At 32.8% G+C, this 15,777-nt stretch overlaps 2 protein-coding genes across 3 annotated transcripts; one reads left to right on the forward strand and one right to left on the reverse strand.

Moving 5' to 3' along the window:
- Positions 1-3,496: 3,496 nt before the first annotated feature.
- On the reverse strand, positions 3,497-9,651 carry LOC132046922 (NASP-related protein sim3). 2 transcript variants are annotated; one of them, XM_059437762.1, is made up of 6 exons: positions 9,298-9,651; positions 8,182-8,429; positions 5,908-6,102; positions 4,524-4,614; positions 4,101-4,371; positions 3,497-4,024 (listed from the first exon to the last, which is right to left on the reverse strand). In XM_059437762.1, the coding sequence occupies exons 1-6, from the start codon at positions 9,585-9,587 to the stop codon at positions 3,692-3,694; spliced, it is 1,428 nt and encodes a 475-aa protein (XP_059293745.1). In that variant the 5' UTR covers positions 9,588-9,651; the 3' UTR covers positions 3,497-3,691. The 2 variants fall into 2 exon arrangements, with proteins under 2 accessions (XP_059293745.1, XP_059293744.1); XM_059437761.1 differs by having other exon boundaries at positions 5,908-6,108; positions 9,298-9,649.
- A 5,109-nt stretch (positions 9,652-14,760) lies between these two features.
- Positions 14,761-15,447, forward strand: LOC132046924 (uncharacterized). Its single transcript, XM_059437765.1, has one exon. The coding sequence runs from the start codon at positions 14,835-14,837 to the stop codon at positions 15,300-15,302; it is 468 nt and encodes a 155-aa protein (XP_059293748.1). The 5' UTR covers positions 14,761-14,834; the 3' UTR covers positions 15,303-15,447.
- Positions 15,448-15,777: the final 330 nt, after the last annotated feature.

Here is a 15,777-nt window from a genome sequence, read left to right on the forward strand (position 1 = left end):
TTATTCATGTTCCAAAGCGGAGGACAATGAAATGCCATCATTATAGCCATATTAAATGGACATTCTTTAATACTTAATGACTAATTACAGGACTATTAGTTGACATTTGTCTTCAGGGAAGATGATAATCTGACACCCAATTTATCAAACCGGTCCCAGGATGGCGAAATATTCATATCATAGCCCACGTGTTAGAATCCTTGAGGTTGAGGTGAAAGGAATATTTGGCACTAGATACAGACACACTCATTATTTTGGACTGAAACTTTAGGACGATAATAATTACGTTTCAGTTTCAAATAAGTTGAGATTGATTATATAATTTTTATTTTTTTTATTGTATCTCATATTATATCAGCACAAACCTGTCAAATAACTCAATGCCGTCAAATATGTTTTTGAATTAAATCTGCAAGTATTGTACGAGCAAAGGCGAGCGTAGAAGGTAATCTATAGGTTCATCCGAACTAGGTGATTTTGATTCAAATTTTGTGTAACATGTGTAGATATTAAACCAAATAAACGATGATAGAATTTTATATTCGAACTCAGACTATTTAAATCCTTTATCGCAAAACTGATATTGGAGGAAAAATTGAGGGCACAAGCATCAAACCATTCTACCTCCTTGAGAATAATAAAGAAACCCCAAAAGGGGCACACAACCCGTGATTAATTGAACATATAGAATAAATATTACAATCACCCTGCACAAGGTTAAAAGAGCACTCAATTCCCGAAATCGATTTACTTTTCTTGCACATAAATTAGAACTATGGAAGCAAATTAGAGTGGTTCGGTCAATGTGTATTGACCTCAAAATTTACAACACCCTATCACATTATTATTACCTTATTACAGATAACTACGACTATATTATATTATAATATACTTTATTGGTCTCTTGAAGCAGTGTACCTCGTGCCCAACGGCATCATCGCCTCATTGAGTACCTACAAAACAACAATTATTTTGAAATCAATCCAAGGATTGAAAAGATTAATTATATTAGCACCATCCTTATTGCATGTGTCTCCAATCCAACTAATAAATCACTTTCTTGGGATGTGAATTTGTAGAGAAATGAAGAAAGAAAATTATAGCTTATACTTTTGAATCGTTTTCAATCGTTCAAAATTTTAAAATTTAGTATGAAAAATTGTCAAAAGTTGTAAACGCAAAGCAATTGTTGATGGTGGAGAATTTTCTGGTTTCTTCGGATTTTTTTTTTTAAAATTACTTAGGGGAGAATTTCCACTTTCCCTTTTGGGTTGGCACTAGACATATAATGGGACCATCTGCTTAATTTCTTTCATTTTCTTTGATCAGATTCTAATCACAAATTAAAGGTCTACAAAATTCGAGAAAGAACAACGAAAAAAAAGAGTATTACTTATAAATTACTTATCGAAGCGCCAATAGATCTTAATTATCCTTTTTTTCGTCCAAGTTGATACCTTAATTTTAGTTTAAAGCAAAGGTCACAACTTTTCTTCTTTCTCTAGCTTTACCTAGTGTGTCTATTCGACGTCTAGGTTCACTCCATTTCCATTCATCTTAACTAATCTGCCAATATGTAGGGGAAAAAGCCGATAATATAGAGTCAGATCTACAAAGTGATGCCCATCTCAGACTGTATATAAAAAGATTAAGCAATTTTTTTAAGAAGTATGTTCATTTATTAAGAAGAGTAGAATTTTATCTGCACCTGGTGTTTATACTAAATCATTCTAATTAACCATGATTAAGAGCCTTTTGGATGGGCATATAACTTATGGGTTATGCTTATAAGCCTTAAGTTACGGTTTTTGGCTTATTTAATTTTTGTTATTTTGATTTAAAAATAAGTGTTTAAATCGCTTTTTTATCTTATTCTAACACTACAAGAGTATTTTTACTTAAAGCGCCTAAAATAAGCCAATCCAAATAGGCTCATAAATTAAATTGTATGTAAAGACATGTGTCATATATCCATGGGGCTGATACAAACACCACGTGCGAATAAATTTTATACGGGTTAGTTTTTAGGTGCGTCCACAATTTAAATTTTAGATCCGACTATAGTGATATATACCTGCAGTGGTCGCAACACAGTTGTTTTGAGTGGTCGGAACACATTTGTTTTGGGCTGTGGTCTGAGAAGGGGGGATGACAACCCCGGGCCAAGGACGACAATTGCAGTGTTTGCCTTGTTCGATACTAGCATAGAGGGTGCTCAAATGTTTACCGCACCCACCCCATGAGTATTTCCCACATTTCTTACAATCCACTCTATAACACATTTTTTTCTCTATTTCTTTTCTTGGAATTCTTCGATCCTAAGTTGATGATGTTGTTTTGTTTACTTTAGCCATTGAGCTCATTTATAGGAATGCCATCAACTTTGATCTCAACGACCAATCGTTAACTCCCATATAATGTGAGTGGTCACAAAGTTCCTTTGATTGTATCGGATAGGTTCTTCTGCCACGGAAATATTCACCTACTATGCTTTTGTTGCTGCGTTACTTTTAATATCTTGTCAAATATCCCTGTAGACAAAGTTAATAGGGACTATGCTATCGGTAAGATACTAAATTGGCATTTCGTGTTTGTCTGGTTCCACAGAGAATCCATACTAATCCAACTATCATCAGACAAAACATGCTATAGTACGGTTAGCACTAAATCATAGTAATGCTTAAGAGAATCTTTGGAAGTGTATAAACGACACAGAGCAGGTATGCTTCACATGGAAGTGCGCTCAATTTCAGAAACATTCGTACGTCGTCTTAGCTGCCAGAATAATGTTGGATTGAATTGTCTTACTAAGATATCCTAGCACTGAATTTTATCTTTTATTTTCCCCGTGCAAGAATATTCTTTAGGAGACAACAGCACTAGATTCACCAAGTTGGTTAGAGACCAGAAATTTCCTAAAAGATCCCACAGCATTACAGCAAAATATGGTATAATGATCTTTTTTCCTTTTTTTCTTGGTTCGGGGTAATGGTGGTTCCTAGATCAACTTATGCACACCTAGCGCTTCCTCCCAACACAATAACTAGGTAACTCCACGAAGCCATAGGCAACGCTTTACCTAATGTCACCTCTGCTGAATTCAAACTTCGGTTTCCAAGAAAACATGGGCAGTACATGTATTATTGTCAAAGCTCTTTTAACAGGTAAGAAATTTATGAACAACAAACAAAGCCTCAGAAAAGGTCATCTTAATTTCAAGCGTATACGCCTGTTAGATGATATGTAGAAAGAACAAATTATTATTCACTGATAACCATAAGTTTACTGGAAGCCGAAATTAAAGATAGGTGAACGAGCATTAATTTCAAAACCAAGTGAATAAGAGACTCGATAGTTGCCATGACGGTTAATCAACACAATAATTAGTCTAGACAGTAATTACTAGTTCAGTTACTAGTTTGCCAACAGAGCTATCATCTCATTCAAACAACTGGTCAACTTCTGAGTCTAAGTAGATTATCTAAAACACATAATGCAGAAGAATTAAGCAACACATACAGAATAGTTACTAAGTCATACAAGTAATCAAGGAAAGGACATATATCTGTGACAACAGACTTCCCAGCTAACCAACATAGTGCAACAAACTAAGGAAATCACCAGTAGTGTTGACAATAGGGTAAATTTGTATGTTAAAGATTACTTAATCGAAGCAGCAACAATACATCCCTTATGAGGCACTGCCATCTCCATTATTTGACGGCAGCTCGGATGCAGGTTTTTTCGCTGGACTAGACTCTGTAGTTGTGTTTAGATGGACCCTCTTGACTCCTCTTCCAACTACACCAAGATTAGTAACTGCAGATGCACCATTTGTGTGGGCAGTGGAAACAGTTGGAGAGTCAAAACTTCCACTACCACTGGTAGCAGCACCCATCTGTGAAGAGCTCACAGCTACAGAAGCTTCAGCTTTCTCCATACTTCTTGCTTTTGCAGAAACCATTCCCAGAATATCTGAGAGGATAGATGATGGATTTGACATGCACTGCTGTAAATCTTCGAGCTGCAAGTGGAAGAGTCACAATTAAAAAAGAAGAAAGAACTAAGACATTAATCAAACCTCCACTGGTGATACTTGCCTTCTTCTCCAATTCTGTAGATAGACCAGTGAGTGTTTCAACCTCAGCTTCTTTTGTAGTTACAGAATCAGACTGTGATGCACTGGAAGACTGTCTCGCGATCTGATCTACATTAGGAGTAGTTGATTTTTCTGCTGATTCTGACAAAAGCTTTATTTCATCAGTGAGCCTCTGTAGCCGCGACTTGCAAGTTGAAATAGCTTTTTGGCAGTATGGTATGGCTTCCTCAGGCTTGGAACCAATTTCCAGACATAAGCATATCCTAAAGTTGCTGTAATACGGTTAAGATCACATGGCGAGGAAGAGGAAGCAACACCTAGAAGTTGGCACTTAAAAGAAACCTGATAAAGAACTTAATACTTAAATGTAGGACAGAAAAAAATCCCCTTAATTTGAGGGAAGTTAGATGTTTATTAAGGATACAGCTCAGCAATATGGCGACTATCTGGTTCAACCAAGCGTTCCAAAATGGATAATGCCTTCAGGTAATCACTAAGAGATGTTTCAACATCCTCTGCAAAAGGAAAAGAATAAAATTTACAAATCCTATAGCATGTGAAGTAGACAAATAAACATTTTGGCAGTGTTGAAAAGGTAAACCCAATGTCCCAAATCATTTGCACTTGGTTTGATCAGTTCAGTTTAGGTCATGTTTTTTTCAAGCATTTAATCCATCTCCAGTCGGCTAGGATTTTCAAAAGCAATTCACGAAACAGGTAGCAAGTAAACATCTAAAACATAGATACAAGATTCCAGCTAACAATGCTAGCAAGTTGTTGAATTATATTTTAATAGGAGGAAAAGGGGCTTCGTTACTCATGGTCATGTGATGTCGCCCGAATCCTCTAAACTTGTTACCCATCTGCACTATTTTTGGAGGATCAGAAACAGGGGCGGTGGCAAGTTTGAAGGATCCGAGCAGCATGTCATGTCCCTCTTATCTCTTCGACTCAGCATGGAGTTCCACAATTATGTCAAGCGACTAACATCACATTTCCACCCTTGATCGCCCCAATATTTGCCACTGACACTCCTTAATCTGCTGGTCACTCCCTCATCCTCAGTCCCATAGTCACCACGGAGAAACACCTCTCAGCGCAGCATGTTCCACAACATCTATAACTCGCTGGTATATAACTAGATTATGGTCTTGATAAATCATCCCAGAAAAATTCACCTCCATTTCATAACTCATGAGTCTGAGTAGTCGGATTACCCTGTCTCTTTGCACTTGTACATAAGAATTAAAATACAGCCGCTCTCTATCTATCTCTCACTCTCTTGATAATGGTGGTTCTGGGCCAACTTGCTTGCACATCAACTAATTCACCGGATACATGCTACCTCCCACCAGCACACGTATCAGATAACTCTGTCCACCAAAACATAGATGGAAGGAAAGAACTCACCTATCATTTTTACCTAGGCAGAATTTGCACCCAGATCTCCATGATCTATTGCAACTTCATTGACTGCTAGGCCACGCATTTTAATGCTTTTAACAATCATTCTCATATCTAGTTTCCACTGTTGTCTCCGTTGACTTTTACAGTTTGAGTTAGAGAAACTGTCTGCAGCATGGAATTGCAATTCAAACAAACAAAATAATGGAATAAATAAACTGAGTTTTCCAGTTGAGATGATAACATAATTACAAGTCCTGTTGACAGTATATATTTTAGACAACAAGACAAATGGTGGTTGATAGCCCAATGGACATTTCAACTTCCCACACAGAACATAAAAGGAGTCTGACCAGACTATTCTAATTAAGGTAATGGAAGTATTGTTCAATGGAGGGACAAACCTCTTTCCAAGGCTACCTCAGCCAAAGCTGATAATACATCCACTTTTTCCATTGTGTCACCGGAGTGCTTTTCAGCAATTGCCCTTGCAACATCTAACAGTTTCCAGGCCAAATCCAGGTCAGTTTCATCCTCATCACCTTCAGCCAGGTCCTCATCATCACTTTCTTCTTCATCTCCTTCATCCTCTTTTTCCTCTGCAGCTGTCCCATAACAGTAACAAGAATTATCATATCTAAAGAAGATATCTTTACAGAATTTCCCAGGTTATATTTTGACAACCTAACTAACATAATCCTCAGAAGAAGACTAGCAAAAACGATAGGACATACCCATTTCTTATAATTAGAACGCCAGAAACAAATAGTTTGCAGATAACTGATGTCTAGTAGTAGGAAAACATTTCTAACATACATCTTTCCCAAAACTACTATATAGAGGACGCAGCAGTAATCAGTAACAAACTAAAAATGGCAAACATCGAAGGCAATTGCATATGGTTCTATTGCAATTCAGAGATTTCTGTGATTCAACCAGGTAGACTGAATTTCCTCTCCGCACCCCACATCCCCAAAAAGATAAAGAGAAAAAAATTGCAAGAGACTTTGTGTCCTGTGTCTTTAAAGCAAAATACGCAGTAAGAAACAGGGCCATGGGCCTTTTAACCAAAATGAGAAGCTAAGAGCCTGCCTCTTCGGAATGAAGTGCACGTTTACAGAAAATATAAATATTACCAAACATATATTATTTTTTTAAAATTGTTTTTATTACATAGGGGGTAGGGGATTACAATGTGGGGATTCGAACCCTCACCAATAAGGTGAAAGTTCAGGTAGTCAACCAACTGAGCTACTAGATCCCTACAATATTACCAAACATATATGAATCTAGTAATCCTTTTTTTTTTTATAAGGATATATGAATTTAGTACTTGTAACATTGCATATAACATTGTATTGCCATTACAATTGCTACTTTCAATGTCCAGTGTACAATTGACACTATTAATCCAACTAAATTAAACATCTTTAAGCTATTATGTAAACAAGGTGACAGAAACATAACTTTGCTCGCATAATTGATTTCAAATTTCAGTTACTCAATAATGTTGAGGAAAAAAAAGAATTAATATGCACCATCCAATTCACAATTAGTTACTTCTAGAATGCAATATGAGAGTCAAAGAGAGAAGCTCAAAGTGATAAGTTATGGAAGAATAGAACTCAAATACTGGACGAAGAAAGAAAGGTCATTAGTTTGAGAAAAAGAAACAAGGAAATTGAAGCAGTAAAAAGAGAGATTTTACAAACTCTATAAATGAAGAAGATAACGGACAAGGAGAATGCCAACTGCTGATGGAAGCAATACTACTATACTATTACTGAAATAGCAGGATACTTTTCCCTTCTTTCTCTCTCTCTTCTATTTAACCTTTAAAGTAAAATTCAAAATTAACTGCTCTTGCTGGATCAGTTTGCTCCTCACTTTTTTTTAATCTATAACCATGGTCTCGGGCTAGCTTGCGCACATCTCGACTAATTCCGCGAAGTACCTGCTCACTAACATAGCTATAGCTCTCAGAGATTCACTTTTCCTTTTATCACTTTCTTCCTCACTTCTAAAGTGATGGACTTCGAAGATGCTAATTGCTTCACCTATGAAGTGATAGACTTTTCTTTGGTAATCACTATGTTCCTCACTTCTAAAGTGATGGACTTCGAAGATGCTAATTGCTTCACCTATGAAGTGATAGACTTTTCTTTTGTAATCACTATGCTCCTCACTTCTAAAGTGATGGACTTCGAAGAAGCTAATTGCTTCACCTATGAAGTGATAAACTTTTCTTTTGTGATCACTATGTTCCTCACTTCTAAAGTGATGGTCTTCAAAGAAGCTTATTGCTTCACCTATGAAGTGATAGACTTTACTTTTGTAATCACTATGTTCCTCACTTCTAAAGTGATGGACTTCGAAGAAGCTAATTGCTTCACCTATGAAGTGATAAACTTTTCTTTTGTGATCACTATGTTCCTCATGATGGTCTTCAATGAAGCTTATTGCTTCATCCATGAGATGCTAAAGTCCTTGCTTCACATTACTATACGATGAAACAATAGATTTTAATGACACTTTCTGCATCTGTGCTAATTTTGTTAATTACTTAGCAAACTCTTCAATTCATTTATGAAGGTTTGAGAATGAATGATGTCGCTAATAGAAAGCACGAGAAATATTATTAAGAAATCAAATGAGAAAATAATGTAAAAGAATCTAACCATCATCTTTCACTTTTTCCTTTCCATTTGAGCTTCCGCCTGGTTCAGCAGTACTTGAGATAGAAGACTCACAACTAATAGCACTTTTAACAGAACCATCTCTATTAGAATCCTGTTCTGACGCGCTCTCCTTTTTTGGCAAAGAAACCAAAGGATCAGCCTCCTCCTGAGCTTTGTACAACAAAGCACACCCATATTTATAGTATGCATTGATACATTCAGGAGCAAGTTCACCATAATGTGCAACCCTGAATATTTTGCAAAATAAGTCCATGTGAAAGAGAATTACTAGAAATGGCTTAATTACATAGAAAGTTAATATATAGGGAGAGAAACTCTAAAACTATGCATGCTGTATGATGAAAAGAGCTATAGGGTATGCATGCTGTATGATGAAAAGAGCTATAGGGCAACTTAAAGAACTCTTCAAATCTTTCCCTCATACACACATTCATGTAACAAAGAATGTTAAATCCAACTATCCAAGTAAACCAGCAGCACTGCAATTGCACCAGAAGAGACAAAAGAAAGAAAATGAAGGTTCGTAATGTGCAGAGACTGACAGATAATAAGTCCTATTTCAATTAATCAACTGAACAGCTTGGAAACCAATGCTAATGATGCCTTTAGATGGCTATTGAAGAATGTACTTGCAAAAGCCCAGAGTCCAGGAAAGCATGTAAATTTCAACCATATACACAGTGGTTCTTCATTTTACAGCTCATTCCCAAATGTAAAGAATTTGAACAGCACAAAAAAGAATTTTTTTTCACAGTGAATTTCATAAGATAAGTAAAGTAAGTATATGCAAAAACATTTCTCTGATAATCACTTAAAGAGTGTGTACTGTGTATCAGTCCCATATTAACACGATATTCTGCTCAACTACTCTAAATCACAAGAAATCTCAAAAAAAATCACTCGAAAGATGAACAACTCATTTACCTGGAGTACATTAAACCCTAAACACTCGTACCTAACGATCTCCTATTTTACATTTCCATCAACAATTAACTCGAAAAAATCTAATCAAACAGTTTCAAACAAAAGAAAACAAACAGGCAGCTAAATATCCTTGATACAAAAAAATAATAATTAAGGAAATGAAACCCTAACCGGATTTCGAGGGCACGGCTATAACATTCAACGGCTTCTCCATAATCTCCATCTTTACTTGCCTGAGAGCCTTTCACTATTAACTCATCAGCAAACTCCAGGGATTTTTCACGGTCACCATCAGAAGTAACCACAGAACTCTCAGCATTATTATTGTTATCTATGTTGTTGCAAGTTGATTCTGTGCCTCCTCCTTGAAACCCTGATTCAATTGCGGCATTCACTGAGTTCTGGTTTTGCTCAGCCATAGGAGGGCTTGTTATTTCTGAATTTGCTGCTTCCTCTGCCATCGTATCTTTTGGTTAGAAAATTTTATAAGCCCTCGTGTTTTCCCTCTCTTTTGAACCCCCAAAAACCCGTTATAAATTTCATGTTGTGAAGTAACGACGTCGGTTTTATGTCAATGACCCGAGTGAAAAAAATACTCCCGAGTATTTTATCTAAAAAATCATATTACGTCATTAAAAAAAAAATTGTTATTAAAAGATCATTCAAGTTTGTTTAAATAATAAATATCATCTAAAATGTTATATTTATTCCTCCTAATGACTTTTTATGATTCTTAAGTAAAGTTGAGTGACTTTTTGGTGAAAAATATAATTTAGGGACTTTCATAATACTTAGACAAAGTTGAATAAGTTCTTTGTTATAAAAAATAATTTAATAATTTTGGCACGCTAAAATAAAATTTGAGTAATTATATATGAAATCAACTCAGTCTTCTGCGCTTTTTTTTACTTCTCTGAAACCTACCAATTTGTATGCACTCTTCTTAGGACTGCCATTTGATCATTTTTTTTTTAATTTAATCAAATTAAATTGATTTGCTCTTTAAATTTAATTTATGGAATTCGAAATTTTACCACAATATGCTCAAATAATGGATCAGCATGTATGCTCTTGATGGTAAGTTGAGCTACTCTCTCTCTTTGTTTCAAAATGTTTGTCTTACTTTCTTTTTTAATCCTTTTAAAAAAAATGTCTCTTTCTTTTTCGCAACTCTTCAATTCTAACTTTCCACATGACATGTTTGAGACTACAAGATTAAAGGGCATTTTGATACATTCTACATTCTATATTTATTTAACAATGACAGGATTCAAAAGTCTTATTTACTTTCTTAAATTCCGTATCAAGTCAAAATTAGATAAATGGAGGGAGTATATAATTTCATGGTAATAATTTGGCATAAAAGAGTTATTCGGATATGATGCATGTATCAAATTATGTTAATTTTATCACGATAAGTGATAAATTAAGATCATACATAGTAATAGTTAACACTAGTTAAATAACAAAGTTCATGTAAAAGATAAATGTCACGTATTAATAATACGTGTATATATTGAGTAGATAAATATTCAATTCTACTTAATGCTTACTTAAGTGCATATTATCAATTACTTTTCCCCGTTATTCATTAGTCTACCCACACTAAGAAAGTTTTAAGAGGTTCAACTCAAATAGGAGTACCTCTTATACTAATTTCGAAGAGTAAAATGGGAAGAGACTCTCTTTAAATTTAAGACATTCCAAAGATCATTATTCTCATTATTTACTCGAAATCCGGCATCATAAACTGGTTTAATTTTCTTTTGTCTTAATTTTCAGATGCCAAAATTTATGTCACACCTACAATCACACTCTAAAAACTATATAGAAGCATGGGTTAGACCCATGCTTCGTCGTCCGTCGTCCAAAAAAATAATAAAAAAATATAAAAAAACATAACATTATTAAAATAAACAAAAAAAAAAAAAGTGGACCCACCATCTCCAAACTCACGGAAAAAAATGGACCCCATATTAACAAAATCAAGCAATATCAAAAAAAAAAAAGTGAATCCCATATTAAAAAACCAAACAATGTCAGTGGACGCCATATTAACCAAATCAAGCAATATAAAAAAAAAAAAAAAAGTGCATCCCATATTAAAAAATCAAACAATATTCATGTAATTTCTAAAGTATCTCATTAAATCAATAATGATGGATTCATTGCTACATGCGTATCAACCCATTAGTGAAAAATGAAATTATTATTGACAAAAAATATAACCCTATATTATTGTTTTTTCTTCAAAAGGTTAAGTAAACCATACAATTTTTTTCTTTTTTTATATTAACGAGATGTAATCTAAATATTTATTGTATTTGCTATTATTACGTTATTTATTTGTTATGTTTACTAAAATAATTATATTTAAAATACTTATATTTTAAAATAAGATGGAATTTAATTACTTTTCATTTTTTTCCTTACTCTAATAAATGTGAAAAGAGATTAATGTCATAAAAAGAAAAAAAAATAATATTAAATGGAGATCAAATAATTAATAAGGTAAATTAGTGAAATTATAATTCTAATTAGCGTATCCTTAAAAAAAATCGTGCAAGGTTGACAAAATGAAAATGACAAGTAAAATAAACCAAAAATATTTATCAAAAATTAAAAAATAGTAGTTCTTCATTTAAAATAGAAAATCAAATTTCTACTTTGTTTCATTTTAAACATGTAAAATTAATATAACAATTTGAATTAGAATTATCCAAATCAAAATTTGATAAAAAATAATAAGTATTGTTTAGGCCCAATCTACATATATTAACAATAGAATATTTTACACTTTTAAATTAATCGAATTAAAATTAATGTATCAAATCTTAAATATTCTTTATTGTTTTATAAAAGAGAAAAATAGTTTCCTTTTAAATAAATCTTCTCTTTTGAAAAGTATTAATAAATTTTTAACTATGTAAGTAAACACTTATAATAAAGTTTTTGATAACCTTATTTATAATGTTATATTAATCGTGTTTTGAACGTATATAGATATATATATATATATATATACATTTCTTATACTTATATAGAAAGTGGTTTGTAAAGCGAGATCGTCGTCACGTCCTTTTTTTTTTTTATTTAAGGGCAAAAAAAATCCTTTATTGGTCCCACACTTTTTTTTTTTTTAAGGGCAAAAAAATGACATTTTACTCTTCTCAAAAGTAGATAGAAATACTTTATTATATTTCTATTTTTCTATACTACTATATATAATAGCCGGTTTATAAGCAAGAGCGTCGTCCGTCCTTTGGTTCCACTTTTTTATTTAAGGGCAAAAAAAATCCTTTGCGGTCCCACCTTTTTTTATTTAAGGGCAAAAAAATGACATTTTATTTTTTATATTCATTCTTCTAAAAAGTAGATAGAAATATCTTGATTATATTTATTTTTCTACTATATAGAAGCATTGATTTGCCCATCTTAAGTAAATTGATCAGTCATTCTTAAAAAAAAAAAAAAAAAGGTTGACACCAAGTAATATTTAAAAAAAAAAGGAAAAAAAGTGGACCCCATTCTCTCCAAACTCATAAAAAAAAAAGTGGACCCCACGCTCTCCAAACTCATGAAAAAAAAGAGTAGACCCTATATTACAAAAACAAGCAATGTAAAAAAAAAAAAGTGCACCCCATATATTAAAAATTAAAAATATTCATGTAATTAAAAGTATTCGCATGAGTCAATAATAGTGGATTCACACGTATCAACCCATTAGTGGGATGCAAATAAATTATTATCAATGAAAAAACATTATAAATATTATTGCTTTTCTTGAAAAGGTTAAGTAGCCAAATACATCTGATTTCTTTTTCTTTTCTTATATTAGCGCGAGATCTGTCTTGATATTTAATTGTTGTATTTGCTATTCGCACATTTATTTGTTATGTTTACTAAAATAAATATACTTAAATATTTATTTTTAAAATAAGATAGAATTTAATTACTTTTTTATTTTTATTCTTACTTTAATAAATGTGAAAAGAGATTAATATCAAATGGAGATTAAATAATGAATAAGGTAAATTAGTCAAATTATAATTCTAATTGACGTTTCCTTGAAAAACCATGCAAAAGACAACATGACAAGTAAAATGAGCTAAAACCGAGAATATTCATAAAAATTAAAAAATAGTATTTCTTCGTTTAAATAGAAAATTAATTTCTACTTTGTTTCATTTTAAACATGTAAAATTAATTTAATAATTTGAATTAGAATTATCCAAATCAAAATTTTATAAAAAATAATAAGTATTTTACACCTTTAAATTAATCGAATTAAAATTGAAAGTATCGTTGATCTTAAATATTCTATTCTTTAAAAAAAAGGAAAACGGTTTCCTTTTAAATAAGTCTTCTCTTTTAAAAAGTATTAATAATTTTTTGACTTTGTATTCGTAGCAAACACTAATATAATAAACTTTTAGATACGGAGCACAAACTACAATGTTATATTAATCGTGTTTTGAACATAATATATATATATATATATATATATATATATATATATATATATATATATATATATATATATATCCATAAAACGTACAAACTTATGTATATTTATTATCAATAATATATATATATATATATATATATATATATTATCATTATCCAAACACAATAGATACATGTTTTATAATAAAATGTTGATGGCATAAAGACGGCATAGCCATCTAGTATTAAAACAGAAAGAAGAAATTTTTTTTGAGATAAGGTCAAAAACACACCTAAACTATTACCTTTTTTTGTGTTTCATACGAACTATCAAAGTGAGCTAAACATACCTAAACTATCACTATATAGTTAGCAAAACACACCTGAACTTATATATGATGGTGTGTGTACTGCACTCTCTTTTTTGGTTTAAAAATAGCGCCACGTGGATAAATAATTCCACTGTGGCAGAAGTTAATTCCACATGGATAAATAAAGGTTAAAAGTTAAGGGGTAATTTATTTGGGTAAAATTAGAGAACACGGTCATTGTAAAAATTTAATGGGTTTCCTTTGTTTGTAAAATTCTCATCGGAGATTCTCTTCTTCTCCGACAGTAGTCTCGTCTCTGCCGTGGTTGGTGTCTTGCTTTCCCCCATTAAGCTCCAATTTCCCCCAAGAAGATGAAGGGAAACAAAAAGGAGGAGAAAATCTTATTAGCCCTTACAGAAGAAGAAAATGAAGAAGAAGGTTGATAATGAAGAAGAAATAAATGAAAAAATCTGCACAAGAGAAGAAGAAATGAAGAAAAATGGTTGAGAAATGATGAAGAAGAAAGGGGAGAGCTTAGGGTTTTAAAGAATTAATTGGAAATTTTTTAAAAATAAAAATAATAATGAGTCAGCAAATATATAGCAGTTTCATATGCCAGGTGGACGAAATTTTTTGATAAAATTTTGCTTCACACGCATTTAGGTGATTGAAGTCAAAATTTTAGTCTGGTTAGCGTACATGTGTGTTTTGCTAACTATATAGTGATAATGTAGGTGTGTTTTGCTCACTTCGGATAGTTCAGATATGAAACACAAAAAAAAGTTATAGTTTAGTTGTGTTTTTTACCCTTATTTTTTTTTTATTTTTTTAAAATAATCCTTTTCTGGTCCGAGTTTATATTTATTTATACATTTCCTGTTTCAAAAAATATCAGACCACACGCTTGATTGTGGTATAGAGGAAGCTTTGCGAAACTGAGAGAGCAAAGCAATGGCTACCATCACTACCTCACTTACAGTCCGGACTTCTCCATTCCGTTGTGTGTTAAATGCAAACACAACTCCGTCCACCAAGCAGGCGTCGATGGCTCTCCCAGGGCGGAGACAGTTGATATCTCTGGTGACGGCAACAACAGTTCTGAAAGCGCTGGAAATGCCGTCTAAGGCTGAGGACATTGGGCTGTTCGGGCTGAGAAAGAAGATTAAGAAAGTAGAGGAGGAGGCTGAAGAATTAGTGAAGGAAGGATTCGATGCGGCGGACAAGGGAATTGAAGCGGCTGAGAAAGGATTGGTGACGGCTGAGAAGGGGATAGAAGCAACTGAGGAGAAGATTGAGAGTAGCGTGAGTTTTGGTGGGTTAGCGCAAGCTGGAGCGGTGGTTGGAGCTGAATTAGTTGGAGTTTTGGTGGCTGGAGCTGTTGTTAATGGCATTTTAGGACCTGAAGCTCAAAAATCCTGAAACCTGCTTTTCATGTAATTTTTCCTTAATGTTATTTGCAAATTAAATTTGATCTGTGTTTAGCTGATTTCAAAGAATGGCATTCTAATAGTGTAAAACTTACTCCTATTATATAATATTTCTTCATAAAGTTATATGTAGATAATTGTTTTAATATATCTCGTGTAGCATTAGTCTTGAAGATGATGTATGATGGAATTGATGCAGGAGAGTTTTTCTTGAATTTAGAGATGAAATTGAGAAAGTCCTCAAATGAAAATTAAATCAGTGCCTTTTCAACTTGTTCATATTTTTCTGGGAGTTTTAAGGAAAAAAATTCCTCAGAGTATATAATTAATTTGTAAGGAGTACATAAAATTTCTGATATTTTTTATTAATTAAAAAGATCAATGTTGTAGCAAATTGTGCTATAGGTCTTAGGTAGCTAGATGATTTTTTTTTTTTTTGTTTCCAGGCGCCTTTCAACTAGTAAAAA

The sequence above is a fragment of the Lycium ferocissimum genome, chromosome 2 (genome assembly GCF_029784015.1).
Source record: "Lycium ferocissimum isolate CSIRO_LF1 chromosome 2, AGI_CSIRO_Lferr_CH_V1, whole genome shotgun sequence".
In the NCBI taxonomy this organism is placed as follows: domain Eukaryota; kingdom Viridiplantae; phylum Streptophyta; class Magnoliopsida; order Solanales; family Solanaceae; genus Lycium; species Lycium ferocissimum.